We start from the raw sequence: 17052 nt of genomic DNA, 5'->3' as shown, positions 1-17052 counted from the left end.
GAACCTTGTTCCAAAGAAATAAATCCATGGCGATTGCAAGTTACCAATATTTAGCAGGAAGGACATACAATGCATCTTTCTGGTGGGAATCTTCTCAGAAAACCCCACATGGTTCTGATGGAAAATGTGAGAGGCTTCATCACCCCGCCCCTCCTCCCCGTTTCCCCTCTAGTCTCTCACAGAGATCCTGCTGCAGTTAAATGCATTGACTCACCTGTCTGTAAAATGAGCGGCCTCCCCATCTCCGCGCCCTCCCTTTTCCTGTATCAAAATCTACCCATCTTCCAGTTAAGTACCACGCTTAACTTGGGATGCACTATGGCGCCATCCCAACCACTCCAGTACAACCAGCTGTAAGAATTTTGTGTCCCCTGAATTCCACAAAATACTCTGCCTTTAAGAAATATTGGGCTTGTTTGCAACAACATGGATGGAACTAGGGATGATCATACTAAGTGAAGTAAGTCAGAGAAAGACAAACACCATTTGATATCACTTATATGTAGAAGCTGTAAAAAATGATACAAATGAACTTATTTACAAAACAGAAATAGACTCACGGACATAGAAAACAAACTTATGGTTACCAGAGAGGAAAGGGGCTGGGAGTATAAATTAGAAGTTCGGAATTAACAGACCCACTCCTATATATAAACTAGATAAAGGGCAAGAACCTGGTGTATAGCACAGGAAACTGTATTCAACATCTTGTAATAACCTATAATCAAAAAGAATCTGAAAAAAGAATATATATATATATATAGAGAGAGGCTTCCCTAAGGGCTCAGAGGGTGAAGAATCTGCCTGCAATGCAGGAGACCTGGGTTCAATCCCTGGGTCTAGAAGATCTTCTGGAGGAGAGAATGACTACCCACTCTAGTATTCTTGCCTGGAGAATTCCATGGACAGAGGACCCTGGCAGGTTACAGTCCATGGGATTGCAAAAAATCGGACATGACTAAGTGACTAACACACACACATATATATAAACATATAACTGAATCAGTTTGCTGCCCACCTGAAACATTGCAAATCAACTATATTTCAATAAAAAATAAATAAAATATGGAATAATGCTTAAAAAGATAAATATTGGGCAAATGGTTCTTTCTATGTCTATATTACAAATACCTACGTCATATAAGCGTATTTTAAACTCTCTTCCTCTATGAGCACAGTGCCTGGCAGACAGCAGTTCTTTGAGAAATATTTTCTCAACATTATTTCGTGGACCAAAAAAGTCTATATTTTCACAGGACAAGCATGCAATTAAACGAGAACTGTTAAGAACAGAAGGGCATTGTAAAGTTTTACTTTAGGTACACACAATTGTATTCCAGCCCGGTGTTCAGAGACGGCTTTTACCCAGTTACCCATACTTTAAACAGGTTTTAAACTGGAGGGGCTTTGTGGACTGCTCTCTTCTGGAGTGTATACAGCAGGTATGACCAGCCAGACTGTCTCTACACGCATGTTTGCACTGTGGACCAGCCGTAGGCAGCACCCAACCATTCCCTTCTAATTTTCTGAACCTCAGTATGACAGGTGGTGGACACTTCATAGTACTGCCATAAGAATTGGTAAACACAGGGCCACACATTTAAAATATGCAGAAACAACAAACCAGATTCTTGAATCCAGTTCAAAAGAGTGTTCAAAACCGTAATCTTGAATGACAGAGCCATCCATTATGCTAGTGGACACACACATTCCCACCTGGGAAGCACCAGGGAGTCCTCTTGCACACCCCAAAACAAAGAATTCCGGGTCTTCCTTTAAGTCAAGACTAAGGGAGGGTGGGAAACGATCATGCAGTGTGATTCCCCTTTCCTTCCCCCTGAGACACAATGAGCAAGTGTCCTTTTTGTTGTGTGTGTGAACTGCTTAAATAAGAAGCTTCTGCTAGATCTTATTTTCAATATGAGAGGAGAAATCAAAATTCCCATTTCGCAAGCATGGCACCTTTTTCAGAACACAAAAGCAAAGGGGCAAAAGGAAAGAGAACGTGTGTCATCAGGAGACAATTACCCATGACAATCAGACAACTGCTGCAGACGTCTACTCAGTGAGGACCAGCGCCCTAGGATACTACATCTCGAGATGTGAAATTTATTTATGCCTGAACTTTCTTTATGGAAAACTGTTCAGGGGAAATGACTTGCTTCTTCTGCCTGACAAAGGAAATTTAGACAGCTCTTTTCCAACTTTGATTTTCTGAGAGCTGGGGATTGAAACTGCTGTCTTTAGAAGAGCTTTTGTTCAGTTTGCACATCATGGCCTATGTAAAGGACATTCCATGAAGAGGTTAAGGTCCCATGATCGGGGTGTCCTGGGTGCGATCATTATTATATGCGCTTTCTTCATTGAGTCATTGATTTGAAACCCCTCAAAACACTAAGGACTAGCAAATTCTTATTGACACGGAGACTATGAAAACATGTCTACTGTGAAAAGGATTGACGGGGGATCACCTAATAGGAAAGGCAAGAATACACAGACAATGATTTTTCAAACCTTATCACACGCAAAATGAATGTGCTGGTCTCTCTTCTAACTTATTCTAATTAACAGAGCCAGGCACTCACCCCATGCATTTCTAGCACAGATCCTGAGCTGAGAACTATGAATCAAAGTCCTGTTCCCTTAAGCTAACAAGGCTGCTGGCAGCTTCGGCAAACAGCAACAATGAAACAGAAGATTGCAGGTGCGTACCTTAACCTCCTGGTTGGTAAAGACCTCCACATCCACCACGCAGGCAACCAGAGTGGAAACATCACAGTCCATGCTAGGGGCTGGCATTCCCCCTCCGGAATTGACAAGAAAGAGTTAGGCAGCCTCCGAGTCCTGCAGGCTGGGAAGAACCTTCCAGGTAGATGGTGCCGGGGCTGGCCGGGCGCTGCCCTGCCCTGGGGATGGCCGAGCCGGGCACCTGAACCCACTCGGCTGTGCGCACACACACAGCCCGCCGCGGCTCAGGCAGCGCGGCAGAGTAAGAGCGGCCGGCTCTCTGATGGCAATGACATCACCACAAAGACTGACACAAGCTGGAGCTATTTTTTTTCCCCCAGCCTTTTATCTCTAGGCAGTGCAGTGGAGCAAATTGAACATGATTATGTGCTAAATCTGAACTCAGACTAAATCAATTCAGGCAGTAGCTCGCTAGGAACTGAGTCATAGCTGTTGTTTCAGCCGAGTGCTTATGTTTGCAAAAAGCCAGGGTGGGGCATGAGAGGGGGGCGGACATCTGACACCAGAGACTCTGTTTGGGTTGGGGGTGGGTGGGGGAATTATGCTGCCTATGAGCCTGCTGAGGTTAAGGTGTGACAATTTCTTTGCCTCAGAAAGGAGCAGGAAGTTGAGGCATTTTGCAAATTGCTTGGCTTCTGTTAATTGCCCTGTGCCTCTCGGAGCGGACACACATGTTCTGGGCACCCTAATGCATCTCGGGCGGGCATGGGCTAAATAGAAATCCATTCTTGGAGTGACTGAGAGAGCTGGGCATCAGTCATTTAGGCAGCCTGGTAAGAGGAGATAATTAGAGGTTTGTGAATGTCTATTTGAAGCACAAAAGTGCAGACCAGGAACTCTAAAAGCACCCCTCGAAGCTCTGGATTTCAGGCTGTCGCCAAGGTCATTCAAACCCAAAGCGGCCAGTGGGAAGGAGTTCCAGCAAACGTCTCACGCAGGGACAGATGGCAGAGTCTAACAGGCAAACACACTGACGTGGGCCGTTGTCAGAACCTCAGGGCTTGATTTCACCCGAGACTTTGAACTTGTCCAGTGGCCTTTTCAGTCTCTTTTCCTGATTGTGAACCCCTGAAGGGCAGGGCTGGGGATAATTCATCTTTATATCTTGAGACTTTAGCTGAGTGGCTGGCATGAGAAGGCAGTAATTGTTTAATGTATGAACAAACCAAATGGGAACAGCCTTCACAGCAGAAGTGAGCAAAGAAAAAAAAAAAAAAAACCTGAATCGTTTTCATTTTATCATTGGTTATAAAAATACCGGTAGAATGAACTGACATTCTGGCAGGATCTATGCCCAGTAGAATGCAGGTGCGTCTTCTGTGGCTATCAGAGGTCACGATTTGCAACAGATTGGTGCCTTTCTAACCCAAGGCTGGAAAAAGTGGTCAAATTTTGCAGGCAGATGAGAAAGGTGACCTTTTAGACTGAAGGCATACAAGTTTTCTGGTTGATCCTCATTTTGGGTTACATGTGACTCTAATGAAAGGGAAAGACAGTCTAATCAGTTCAGCTCAGTTCAGTTAAGTTGCTCAGTCGTGTCCGACTCTGCGATCCCATGGACTGCAGCACACCAGGCTTCCCAGTCCATCACCAACTCCCGGAGCTTGCTCAAATTCATGTCCATTGAGACAGTGATGCCATCCAACCATCTCATCCTCTGTCATCCCCTTCTTCTACCTTCAATCTTTCCCAGCATCAGGGTCTTTTCCACTGAGTCAGTTCTTTGCATCAGGTGGCCAAAGTACTGGAGTTTCAATTTCAACATCAGTCCTTCCAATGAATATCCAGGACTGATTTCCTTTAGGATTGACTGGTTAGATCCCCTTGCAGTCCAAGGGACTCTCAAGAGTCTTCTCCAACACCACAGTTCAAAAGCATCAATTCTTCGGTACTCAGCTTTTTTTATAGTCCAACTCTCACATCCATACATGACTACTGGAAAAACCATACCTTTGACTAGATGGACCATTGTTGGTAAAGTAATGGCTCTGCTTTTTAATATGCTGTCAAGTTGATCATAGCTTTTCTTCCAAGGAGCAAGCGTCTTTTAATTTCATGGCTGCAGTCACCATCTGCAGTGATTTTGGAGCCCAAGAAAATAGTCTCTCACTGTTTCCATTGTTTCCCCATCTATTTGCTATGAAGTGATGGGGCCGGATGTCATAATCTTCGTTTTCTGAATGTTGTTTTAAACCAACTTCTTCACTCTCTTCTTTCACTTTCATCAAGAGGCTCGTTAGTTCTTCACTTTCTGCCTTAAGGGTGGTGTCATCTGCATATCTGAGGTTACCGATATTTCTCCCAGCAATCTTGATTCCAGCTTGTGCTTCATCCAGCCTGGCATTTCACATGATGTACTCTGCATATAAGTTAAATAAGCAGGGTGACAATATATAGCCTTGACATACTCCTTTCCCGATTTGGAACCAGTCTGTTGTTCCATGTCCAGTTTTAACTGTAGCTGCTTGACCTGCATACAGATTTCTCAGGAGGCAGGTCAGGTGGTCTGGTATTCCCATTTCTTTCAGAATTTTCCACAGTTTGTTGTGATCCACACAGTCAAAGGCTTCGGCATAGTCAATAAAGCAGAAGTAGAAGTTTTTCTGGAACTCTCTTGCTTTTTTGATGATCCAATGGATGTTGGCAATTTGATCTCTGGTTCCTCTGCCTTTTCTAAATCCAGCTTGAACGTCTGGAAGTTCACAGTTCACATAGTATTGAAGCCTGGCTTGGAGAATTTTGAGCATTATTTTGCTAGCATGTGAGATGAGGGCAATTGTGCTGTAGTTTGAACAATCTTTGGCATTGCCTTTCTTTGGGATTGGAATGAAAACTGATCTTTTCCAGTCCTGTGGCCACTGCAGAGCTTTCCAAATTTGCTGGCATATTGAGTGCAGCACTTTCACAGCATCATCTTTTAGCACATCATCATCTTTTCATCTTTGAAATAACTCAACTGGAATTCCATCACCTCCACTAGCTTTCTTCATAATGATGCTTCCTAAGCATCACTGGACTTCACATTCCAGGACGTCTGGCTCTTGGTGAGTGATCACACTGCCGTGGTTATCTGGGTCATGAAGATCTTCTGTGTATTCTTGCCACCTCTTCTTAATATCTTCTTAGTTTTTCATACCAACTAATATCTTAGTTTTTCATACCATTTATGTCCTTAATTGTGCCCATATTTGCATGAAATGTTCCTTTGGTATCACTAATTTTCTTGAAGAGATCTGTAGTCTTTCCCATTCTATTATTTTCCTCTATTTCCTTGCACTGATCACTGAGGAAGGCTTTCTTATCTCTCTCCTTGCTATTCTTTGGAACTCTGCATTCAAATGGGTATATCTTTCCTTTTCTTCTTCACCTTTAGCTTCTCTTCTTTTCTCAGCTATTTGTAAGTCCTCCTCAGACAATCATTTTGCCTTTTTGCATTTCTTTTTCTTGGGGATGGTCTTGATCACTGCCTCCTGTACAATGTCACGTACCTCCATCCATAGTTCTTCAGGCACTCTATCAGATCTAATCCCTTGAACCTATTTGTCACTTCCACTGTATAATCATAAGGGATTTGATTTAGGTCATACCTGAATGGCCTAGTAGATTTCCCTACTTTCTTCAATTTAAGTCTGAATTTGGCAATAAGGAGTTCATGATCTGAGCCACAGTCAGCTTCCAATCTTGTTTTTGCTGACTGTATAGAGCTTCTCCATCTTTGGCTGCAAAGAATATAATCAATCTGATTTTGGTGTTGACCATCTGGTGATGTCCATGTCTCTTGTGTTGTTGGAAGAGGGTGTTTGTTATGACCAATGTGTTCTCTTGGCAAACTCTGTTAGCCTTTGACCTGCTTCGTTTTGTACCCCAAGGCCAGATTTGCCTATTACTCCAGGTATCTCTTGACTTCCTACTTTTGTATTCCAGTCCCCTATAATGAAAAGGACATCTTTTGGGGGTGTTAGTTCTAGAAGGTCTTGTAGATTTTCATAGAACTGTTCAACGTCAGTTTCTTCATCATTACTGGTTGGGGCATAGACTTGGATTACTGTGATATTGAATGTTTGCCTTGGAAACGGACAGAGATTATTCTGTCGTTTTTGAGATTGCATCCATGTACTGCATTTCAGACTCTTTTGTTGATTATGATGGGTATTCCATTTCTTCTAAGGGATTCTTGCCCACAGTAGTAGATATAATGGTCATCTGAGTTAAATTCGCCCATTGCAGTCCATTTCAGTTCACGGATTCCAAAAATGTTGATGTTTACACTTTCCATCTCCTGTTTGACCACTTCCAATTTGCCTTGATTCATGGACCTAACATTCTAGGTCCCTATTCAATATTGCTCTTTATAGCATTGAACTTTACTTCCATCACCAGTCACACCCACAGGTGTTGTTTTTGTTTTGGGTCTGTCTCTTCATTCTTTCTGGAGTTATTTCTCCACTGATCTCCAGTAGCATATTGGACACCTACTCACCTGGGGAGTTCCTCTTTCAGTGTCCTATCTTTTTGTCTTTTCATGCTGTTTATGGGCTTCTCAAGGCAAGAATACTGAAGTGGTTTGCCATTACCTTCTCCAGTGGACCACATTCTGTCAGAATTCTCCACCATGACCCATCCATCTTGGGTGGCCCTACACGGCATGTCTCATAATTTCATTGAGTTAGACAAGGCTGTGATCCATGTGATTAATGAAATCAGCTCACCAATAGAAATATTTAGACTGGTGAAACTCTGTGTGTGTGTGTGTGTGTGTGTGTACAGTACTTACTGTGTTGTCTAGGACACTGTGGGGAGTATGAAATTATGTCAACAGATAATTCAACTAACAGTTTCTGAGTGATGACTATGTACAGAGCTCTACCAGGTGCTCTGATGGATAAAGTGATGATATACCTCTAAAATGATGAATAAGTAAAATTCACTATCCTCAAGGGGTTTAAAATCCAGGGGAGAAGATAAGACATGGGGACAAACACGTCCACAACACAGCAATGGTGGCGGTGGCAAAGGACGTGCAGATGGCACTTGGTGGGAGCACTGGAGAAAGAGCAATGGACGCTGAAGGGACCCGGGGCAGATGAGCCTCAAGCAGCAGGACTTGACTTCTTCTCTGATCTTCAAACATAGGTAAAGGTCTATCAGACAAAGAAGGGGTGAGGAGAGCCCCCCCGCCAGGCAGGGGGTGCAGACTAGAAATATCCAGAGCAAAGGAAAAATACAGGGATTCCCCTGGTGGTCCAACAGTTAAGAGTCCACCTTGCAACGCAGGGGACACCAACTCCATCTCTGGTCCAGGAAGATCCCACATATTGCAGAGCAACTAAGCCCATGCACCGCAACTACTGAAGCCATGTGCTGCAACTACCGAAGCCCGTGTGCCCTGGAATCCATGCTCCACAACAAGAGAGGCCTACAATTCAGAAGTTAAGTCTAGCACACAGGTCCACAGCTGATCAAAGAGCAACAAGGCAGTAGGGACGACCCATTATAACCATCTCTCTGTTCTCTTATAGGGTTTTGTGAATTATTTCACACTTTCTGTTTAAGGAAGAGCTACAAAGAGGTTACTCGGGGCTTTCCTGGTAGCTCAGTGGTAAAGAATCCACCTGCCAAAGCAGGAGATGCAAGAGGAACATCAGCTCAATCCCTGAGTTGGGAAGATCCCCTGGAGGACTAAATGGCAATTTCTTTCAGTATTCTTGCCTGGAAAAATCCTATGGACAGAGGAGCTTGGCAGGCTACAGTCCACAGGGTCACAAAGAGTCAGACACAGCTGAGCGACTGAGCATGCACATAAAGGTTAAATGTGTTATTTAAGAGAAAGAGCCTTGCTCTGACACATCTTGGCAGGAGGACATTAGTCTCTCTGGGAAATAAAGTCTCACCTCAAATTGTAAAATAGGTATTTTAGAGGCTTCCCTGGTAGCCTGGTGGTAAAATATTTTGCCTGTCAATGCAGGGGGCACGGGTTCGATCCCTGGTCCGGGAAGATTTCACATACCATGGAACAACTAAGGCCATGGAACACAGCTGCTGAGTGTGTGCTCTAGAGCTCAGGAGTCAAAACTGAAGAAGCCCACACACCCTAGAGCCTGTACTCTGCACCGAGAGAAGCCACCAAATGAGAAGCTCCTGTTCTCTGCAACTAGAGAAAAGCCTGTGCAGCAACCAAGACCCAGCACAGCCAAAAATAAACATAAATAAAAAATACATTTTTTTAAATAGATAGAAACACAGCTTCAGTTTCTCCTTTTCAGTTCGTTTCTTTCCTGGAGACTCCTGTACTCCTGAGTCCACTAACTTTACACATTCTTCTTTTAAAATATCTTTTCAAGGACACATTTCTCAATTCATTTCTATTAGCATGAAGTGACTGGTAACTTATAGTATTACCTGTCATAGAGGAATCTGTATGATGGGTAGTATTAGGTTGGCCAAAATGTTCATTCAGGTTTTTCCATAGGTTGCTACAAAAAGAAAATGAATGAACTTTTTGGCCAGCTCACTATTATAGGAGACCAAATTTTATACTGAGTAAATAGTGTTTTTAGAGTGAAATTACAGGCATCAAGAGCAAGTAGTGATTTTGAAATAAAATTATTGGATTTTTAATAGGTTGGTTCAACAAATTGGCTATATTATACTATTCAACTGCTTACACAAAACACTTTCCTATAGATCAGAATCCCTAGGACACTTCCCTGTTAAAATCGTGCCCCATTTCTCTAGATAGAAGGTATTTTGATGGCTGGGAGATGACTGGCAGCCTGCATATAAGCACTGGGCTATGGCTACAAGGTCCTACGAACCCTGGCTCTTGTCTGCTCTCCCATCTCAGCCCATCATTTCTCCCTTTCCTCTCCAAATCCTAGATTAACTGGTCTTCTTTGGATTCCAAAAACAAAACAAAACAAATGCCAAGCTCTTTCTGATCTCAGGGACTTTGCACTTGCTATTGCTTTTGTCAAAAAAAAAAAAAAAATCCAGATCTCTGCATGGCTGGCTCCTTCTTATCAGGCTCATCTCAGCTCAGAGGTCATCTCCTTGGAGAAGTCTTCCCTGATCACCTAAATAAAAATATGTGTGTCTGTGTGTGCGTGCACATGCACACACACAGACTCAAACGCTATCCGGCATCTTCTTTCTAATTTTATTCATAGCACTTTTCACTGTCTGTAAGTATCCACTTAATTCTTGACTTGTTCTCTACAACCCCAACTACAAAGTAATCTCCACAAAAACAGAGGGTTTTGTTTCTTCTGTTCTCTGCCGTATTCTCAGAGGCTAGGAAAAGTTCCTGACACTTAGGTACTCTCGGTAGTGTCTGAAGTGTGAGTGAATAAAGAAATAAATTAATCTTAAAAGGCAAGGACTCAGACACATAGGGATGTCTCCGGACCTGGAGTTAGGAAGGTCGTCACAGGAGGATACATGGATTGACAGCGAGTTGAGGCACTGAGCCCCAAGTGGGCAGGAAGAAATGGGGACCTTCCAATCCCCAAACCAGCAGCTAAATCTTATTTGCTCATGAGCACAGATATTCCCATTACAACTATGGGCTGTCAGAGGCTTTGCTCCCTCTGTGTATCCTTCTGGATCACTTGAGTTTGCTTTCAATGTTTATTGTTGAAAACTCAGATGTATTCAAAAGTTGAGAGAACACTATAATGAGCTTTCATATACCCACCACCCAAGCACAACAATAGCTTGGGACCCACCTTCCTTCCTGGCAGAGTGTGGTTCCCCAGACCAAGAGTATCAACAGCACCTGGGAATTTGTTAGAAAGGCAAATTCTTTTTTTTTTTTTAACTTTTTATTTGTATTGAGGGATAGCTGATCATGGATTGCCTGGATTAGAATCTGGATTTCTTTGACCTTAGAGTTCCTTCGGGCTTCCTTGGGGGCTCTGTGGTAAAGAATCAGCCTGCCAATGCAGGACACTCAGGTTTGATCCCTGGGTCAGGAAGATCCCTAGAGGAGGAAACGGCAACCCACTCCAGTATTCTTGCCTGGAAAATCCCAGAGACAAAGGAACCTGGAGAACTACAGTCGAAGGCAAAAGAGTTGCAAAAGAGTCAGCCATGACTTAGCGACTAAATCAACAACAATACAGCCAATTAACAATATTGTGATACTTCAGATGAATATCAAAGGGGACCCAGCCATACATATGCACGTATCCATTCTCCCACAGACTCTCCTCCCTTCCAGGCTGCCACATAATATTGAGCAGAGTTCCGTGTGAGGAAAGAGAAATTCTTGAGCCACATCCAAGATTGGGTAGGTTGGACCAGTATCTATATTTTAACAAGACCTCTGAACTAAGTAATTCTGGTGCAAGTTCAAGTCTGAGCACCAGTGTTCCTTGTCCCTGAGAGCTGACACTCTCTGTTATTCTGACGTCATATCATTTCATCTGTAAAAATGTCATTGTCTATCTCTAAAAGACAAGGGCTTGTCTTTTGAAATCACAATACTTATCACACACACTCCTGAAAGCAAGACTAGTTCCTTAGTACCATAAAATGTCCTACTAGGGTTCACATTTCTCTCACGGTACTACAAATGTTCTCTTCCCTCCTGGTCCCTCTCCATGCACTCCCTGGTCCTGTCCTGCTGTCCCTTCCTTCGGTCCTTCCTTTATCTAACATTTCCGTTACTTAAATTCCCGATGGGGCAGTGCGTAAAGAATCTGCCTGCAATGCAGGAGACTCAGGAGACATTGGTTTGATCCCTGAGTCAGGGAGATCCCCTGGAGAAGGAAATGGCAATCCATTCCAGTATTCTTGGGGATAGTTCCATGGAAAGAGGAGCCTGGCAAACTACAGTCCATGGGGTCCCCAAAAATCTGACAAGACTGAGTGCCTATGCACTTGGCCCTCAGTTCAGGTCAGTCGCTCAGTCGTGTCCAACTCTTTGCGACCCCATGAATCGCAGCACGCCAGGCCTTCCTGTCCATCACCAACTCCCGGAGTTCACCCAAACTCATGTGCATCAAGTCAGTGATGCCATCCAGCCATCTCATCCTCTGTCGTTCCCTTCTCCTCCTGCCCCCAATACCTCCAGCAACAGGGTCTTTTCCAATGAGTCAACTCTTCGCATGAAGTGGCCAAAGTACTGGAGTTTCAGCCTCAGCATCAGTCCTTCCAATGAACACCCAGGACTAGTCTCCTTTAGGATGGACTGGTTGGATCTCCTTGCAGTCCAAGGGACTCACAAGAGTCTTCTCCAACACCACAGTTCAAAAGCATCAATTCTTTGGCACTCAGCCTTCTTCACATTCCAACTCTCACATCCATACATGACCACTGGAAAAACCATAGCCTTGACTAGACGGACCTTTGTTGGCAAAGTAATATCTCTGCTTTTTAATATGCTATCTAGGTTGGTCATAACTTTCCTTCCAAGGAGTAAGCATCTTTTAATTTCATGGCTGCAGTCACCATCTGCAGTGATTTTGGAGCCCCCCCAATAAAGTCTGACACTGTTTCCACTGTTTCCCCATCTATTTCCCATGATGTGATAGGACCAGATGCCATGATCTTAGTTTTCTGAATTTAAACCAACTTTTTCACTCTCCTCTTTTACTTTCATCAAGAGGCTTTTTAGTTCCTCTTCACTTTCTGCCATAAGAGTGGTGTCGTCTGCATATCTGAGGTTATTGATATTTCTCCCGGCTTCTTGATTCCAGCTTGTGCTTCTTCCAGCTCAGCGTTTCTCATGATGTACTCTGCATATAAATTGAATAAGCAAGGTGACAATATACAGCCTTGATGTACTCCTTTTCCTATTTGGAACCAGTCTGTTGTTCCATGTCCAGTTCTAACTGTTGCTTCCTGACCTGCACATAGGTTTCTCAAGAGGCAGGTCAGGTGGTCTGGTATTCCCATCTCTTTCAGAATTTTCCACAGTTTATTGTGATCCACACAGTCAAAGGCTTTGGCATAGTCAATAAAGCAGAAATAGATGCTTTTCTGGAACTCTCTTGCTTTTTCCATGATTCAGGGGCAATTTGATCTCTGGTTCCTCTGTCTTTTCTAAAACCAGCTTGAACATCTGGAAGTTCACGGTTCACGTATTGCTGAAGCCTGGCTTGGAGAATTTTGAGCATTACTTTACTAGCGTGTGAGATGAGTGCAATTGTGCGGTAGTTTGAGCATTCTTTGGCATTGCCTTTCTTTGGGATTGGAATGAAAACTGACCTTTTCCAGTCCTGTGGCCACTGCTGAGTTTTCCAAATTTGCTGGCATATTGAGTGCAGCACTTTCACAGCATCATCTTTCAGGATTTGGAATAGCTCCACTGGAATTCCATCACCTCCACTAGCTTTGTTTGTAGTGATGCTTTCTAAGACCCACTTGACTTCACATTCCAGATGTCTGGCTCTAGGTGAGTGATCACACCATTGTGATTATCTGTGTTGTGAAGCTCTTTTTTGTACAGTTCTCCTGTGTATTCTTGCTACATCTTCTGCTTCTGTTAGGTCCATATCATTTCTGTCCTTTATCGAGCCCATCTTTGCATGAAATGTTCCCTTGAAATCTCTAATTTTCTTGAAGAGATCTCTAGTCTTTCCCATTCTGTTGTTTTCCTCTATTTCTTTGCATTGATTGCTGAGGAGGCTTTCTTATCTCTCCTTGCTATTCTTTGGAACTCTGCATTCAAATGGGTATATCTTTCCTTTTCTTCTTCACCTTTAGCTTCTCTTCTTTTCACAGTTATTTGTAAGGCCTCCTCAGACAGCCATTTTGCTTTTTTGCATTTCTTTTCCATGGGGATGGTCTTGATCCCTGTCTCATGTACAATGTCATGAATCTCTGTCCATAGTTCATCAGGCACTCTATCAGACCTAGTCCCTTAAATCTATTTCTCACTTCCACTGTATAATCATAAGGGATTTGATTTGGGTCATACCTGAATGGTCTAGTGGTTTTCCCTACTTTCTTCAATTTAAGTCTGAATTTGGCAATAAGGAGTTCATGATGTGACAGAATGTGGTCCATTGGAGAAGGGAATGGCAAACCACTTCAGTATTCTTGCCTTGAGAACCCCATGAACAGTATGAAAAGGCAAAATGATAGGATACTGAAAGAGGAACTCCCCAGGTCAGTAGGTGCCCAATATGCTACTGGAGATCAGTGAAGAAATAACTCCAGAAAGAATGAAGGGATGGAGCCAAAGCAAAAACAATACCCAGCTGTGAATGTGACTGGTGATAGAAGCAAGGTCTGATGCTGTAAAGAACGATATTGCATAGGAACCTCGGATGTCAGGTCCATGAATCAAGGCAAATTGGAAGTGGTCAAACAGGAGATGGCAAGAGTGAACGTTGACATTCTAGGAATCAGCGAACTAAAATGGACTGGAATGGGTGAATTTAACTCAGATGACCATTATATGTGCTACTGTGGGCAGGAATCCCTTAGAAGAAACGGAGTAGCCATCATGGTCAACAAAAGAGTCTGAAATGCAGTACTTGGATCCAATCTCAAAAACGACAGAATGATCTCTATTCATTTCCAAGGAAAACCATTCAATATCATGGTAATCCAAGCCTATGCCCCAACCAGTAATGCTGAAGAAGCTGAAGTTGAACAGTTCTATGAAGACCTACAAGACCTTTTTGAACTAACACCCAAAAAAGATACCCTTTTCATTACAGGGGACTGGAATGCAAAAGTAGGAAGTCAAGAAACCCCTGGGGTAATCAGCATATTTGGCCTTGGAGTATGGAATGAAGCAGGGCAAAGACTAATAGAGTTTTGCCAAGAGAATGCACTGGTCATAGCAAACATCCTCTTCCAACAACACAAGAGAAGACTCTACACATGGACATCACCAGATGGTCAACACCAAAATCAGATTGATTATATTCTTTGCAGCCAAAGATGGAGAAGCTCTATACAGTCAGCAAAAACAAGATTGGGAGCTGACTGTGGCTCAGATCATGAACTCCTTATTGGCAAATTCAGACTTAAATTGAAGAAAGTAGGGAAAACCACTAGACCATTCAGGTATGACCTAAATCAAATCCCCTTTTACCTGTTGGTCCTACTAATTAGATCCTGAGGCTTGGTAGATTTGGGTTGGCAAGACTCCTTCATGGATAGTGTTGTGTACTTAGTGGGTAGGTAATTATTGTAATTAGTGGATAGGTAATGCCTGACCATCTCTTTTTGTGGAATTAGTAGTCTTTTATGCTCAACGCCTAGATTCACTCTTTTATTAGAAGTTGCAGAATGATGATATCCCCTCAGGGCTTCCCTGGTGGCTCAGATGATAAAGAATCTGCCTGCAATGTGGAGGCCCAGGTTCAATCCCTGGGTCGGGAAGATTCCCTGGAGAAGGAAATAGCTACCCACTCCAGTAGTCTTGCCTAGAGAATCCCATGGACTGAGGAGCCTGGTGGGCTACAGTCCTCGAGGTCCCAAAGGGTTGGACACACTGAATGAGGAACACTTTCACTTCATTTATTCATGGAATACTTCTGTTACAAGGAACCACTTCCTATCCACCATGAAGTTATCCTGAGTTTGTGTTTTGTAAGACAGACAAAATACACACTTGATGCTTTTCCTTTATTAACTAGCTCTTTGTTTTTTAATGACTTGTTTCCCATTATCCTTCAAAGAAGACCACTGAACAATTTTTACTTTATTAAGCATCATCATGAACTCATAAACTAAACAGACTTGATGGGTTTAAATTCACTGTCATTTTATCTTCAGTTCAGTTCAGTTCAGTCGCTCAGTCGTGTCCGTCTTTTTGTGACCCCATGAATCGCAGCACGCCAGGCCTCCCTGTCCATCACCATCTCCCAGAGTTCACTCAAACTCACGTCCATTGAGTCGGTGATGCCATCCAGCCATCTCATCCTCTGTCATCCCCTTTTCCTCCTGCCCCCAATCCCTCCCAACATCAGAGTCTTTTCCAATGAGTCAACTGTTTGCATTTTATCTTACTGATGCTTAAATTGCTGGTGAGGATATAATCAGGTTGGCTCCTGTGTCCTTTTGACACAATCTCCGTCGTCTTTGAGGGTTACCTCACCATCTGGCAGGACAAGATGTTCCAGACTCATCCTGTCCATTTCCTGCCCTAGATAAGGAATCAGCCATTTCTTTCTCAGTTTAATTTAGTATTTCAACATATTTCAAGATCATAATCTGTAGACTTTGAGATGTTCTTTGCACTGAGTTGGTTATTATTTACAAGAGTTCTTAGTGGCCTGAGCTAGAACATATATAATGTGTTTTATTTATTTTTTAAAATAATAAGGTCTTACTTTTAAACTTTTTTAAATTTATTTTTTAATTGAAGTGTAGTTGAATTTGTTGTTGTTGTTGTTGCTATTCAGTTGCTAAGTTGTATCCAACTCTTTGCTACGCCATGGACTGCAGCATGCCAGGCTTCCCTGTCCTTCCCTATCTCCTGGACTTTGCTCAAATTCATGTCAATAATATGTTTTAAAGATGACATGCATCATGAGTTCAGACTGATAATTCAAAATCAAATCCAGAATTTTTTAATCTCACATCTGTATCCTCTCTCTTCCACATCAAATATCTTATTTCTTACCAGTAATACAATTACTCATGTGCTTTATTCCATACTGCAATACACAGCAGCTTCAGAATCACAATAATCACTAGGAAAAATTTAAGATTCTCCCCCAGGTCTTTTTGTCCTAGGGGTATACCCATAAGCCTGGTAGCAATTCCCCTTCAGTGACAGAAGCTCAGGACTGTATCTAACCATGCTCTTTTCACCATAAAGCCACTTTCAGACAAGAAACTGAAAGAAAAAGTGGAGGAAGTCTTGGAAGCATTGAAATCATGGTTTGCAGTTGTTCCCGAGGCCCAGGGCACCTGTCCTTCCATGGATCTCCTCAGTCAGGTCTTCCCTTGGTGATGTTCCATATCCTAATATTATCCCAGCCAATGCCTCCCTGTTTTCCCCAAACTAATTCAGATATTGTTTCTGTCACTAACAATCAAAAAAGTCCTAGCGCTCTCTCTCTCTCTCACACACACACAGCCCTAGCATAACAGATGACTCTAAGGTGGGAGTCACTCATCAGGAACCACATTTTCAGGTCTCTGAACTGTCCCATGGGACCCTCCTCCCCCTGATTAGACTTCAGATGAGGGAGCTGCCACCCTCTAACTCTCCCTCTTGAGGTAACAGCAGGAGTCCCAGGATGGAGTTCTGTTAAGAAAACCTGCTCAGAGAACCACCTTGCCATCTCCACTTGCTTCTCCCTATCAATCCCTCCTTTCAGACTTCAGAGTGATCTA

At 43.0% G+C, this 17052-nt stretch overlaps 1 protein-coding gene across 2 annotated transcripts in view; it reads right to left on the bottom strand.

Moving 5' to 3' along the window:
• Positions 1-17052, bottom strand: part of RCAN2 (regulator of calcineurin 2) — a 284388-nt gene that overhangs the window by 100404 nt on the left and 166932 nt on the right. Inside the window, exon 1 of one of the 2 annotated variants that reach the window (XM_005896636.3) lies at positions 2713-3085. The exons of the other annotated variant lie outside the window; for it this stretch is intronic. Within the exon in view, the coding sequence (XP_005896698.1) occupies positions 2713-2799 (87 nt within the window). The 5' untranslated portion in view covers positions 2800-3085. Of the gene's footprint in view, positions 1-2712; positions 3086-17052 lie in introns of those variants that run through there. 2 annotated transcript variants of the gene reach the window in all.

This window comes from Bos mutus, chromosome 23, assembly GCF_027580195.1.
Source record: "Bos mutus isolate GX-2022 chromosome 23, NWIPB_WYAK_1.1, whole genome shotgun sequence".
NCBI lineage: Eukaryota > Metazoa > Chordata > Mammalia > Artiodactyla > Bovidae > Bos > Bos mutus.
The sequence above is the reverse complement of the archived record's forward strand: the minus strand, read 5'-3'. Positions and strand labels throughout refer to the sequence as shown.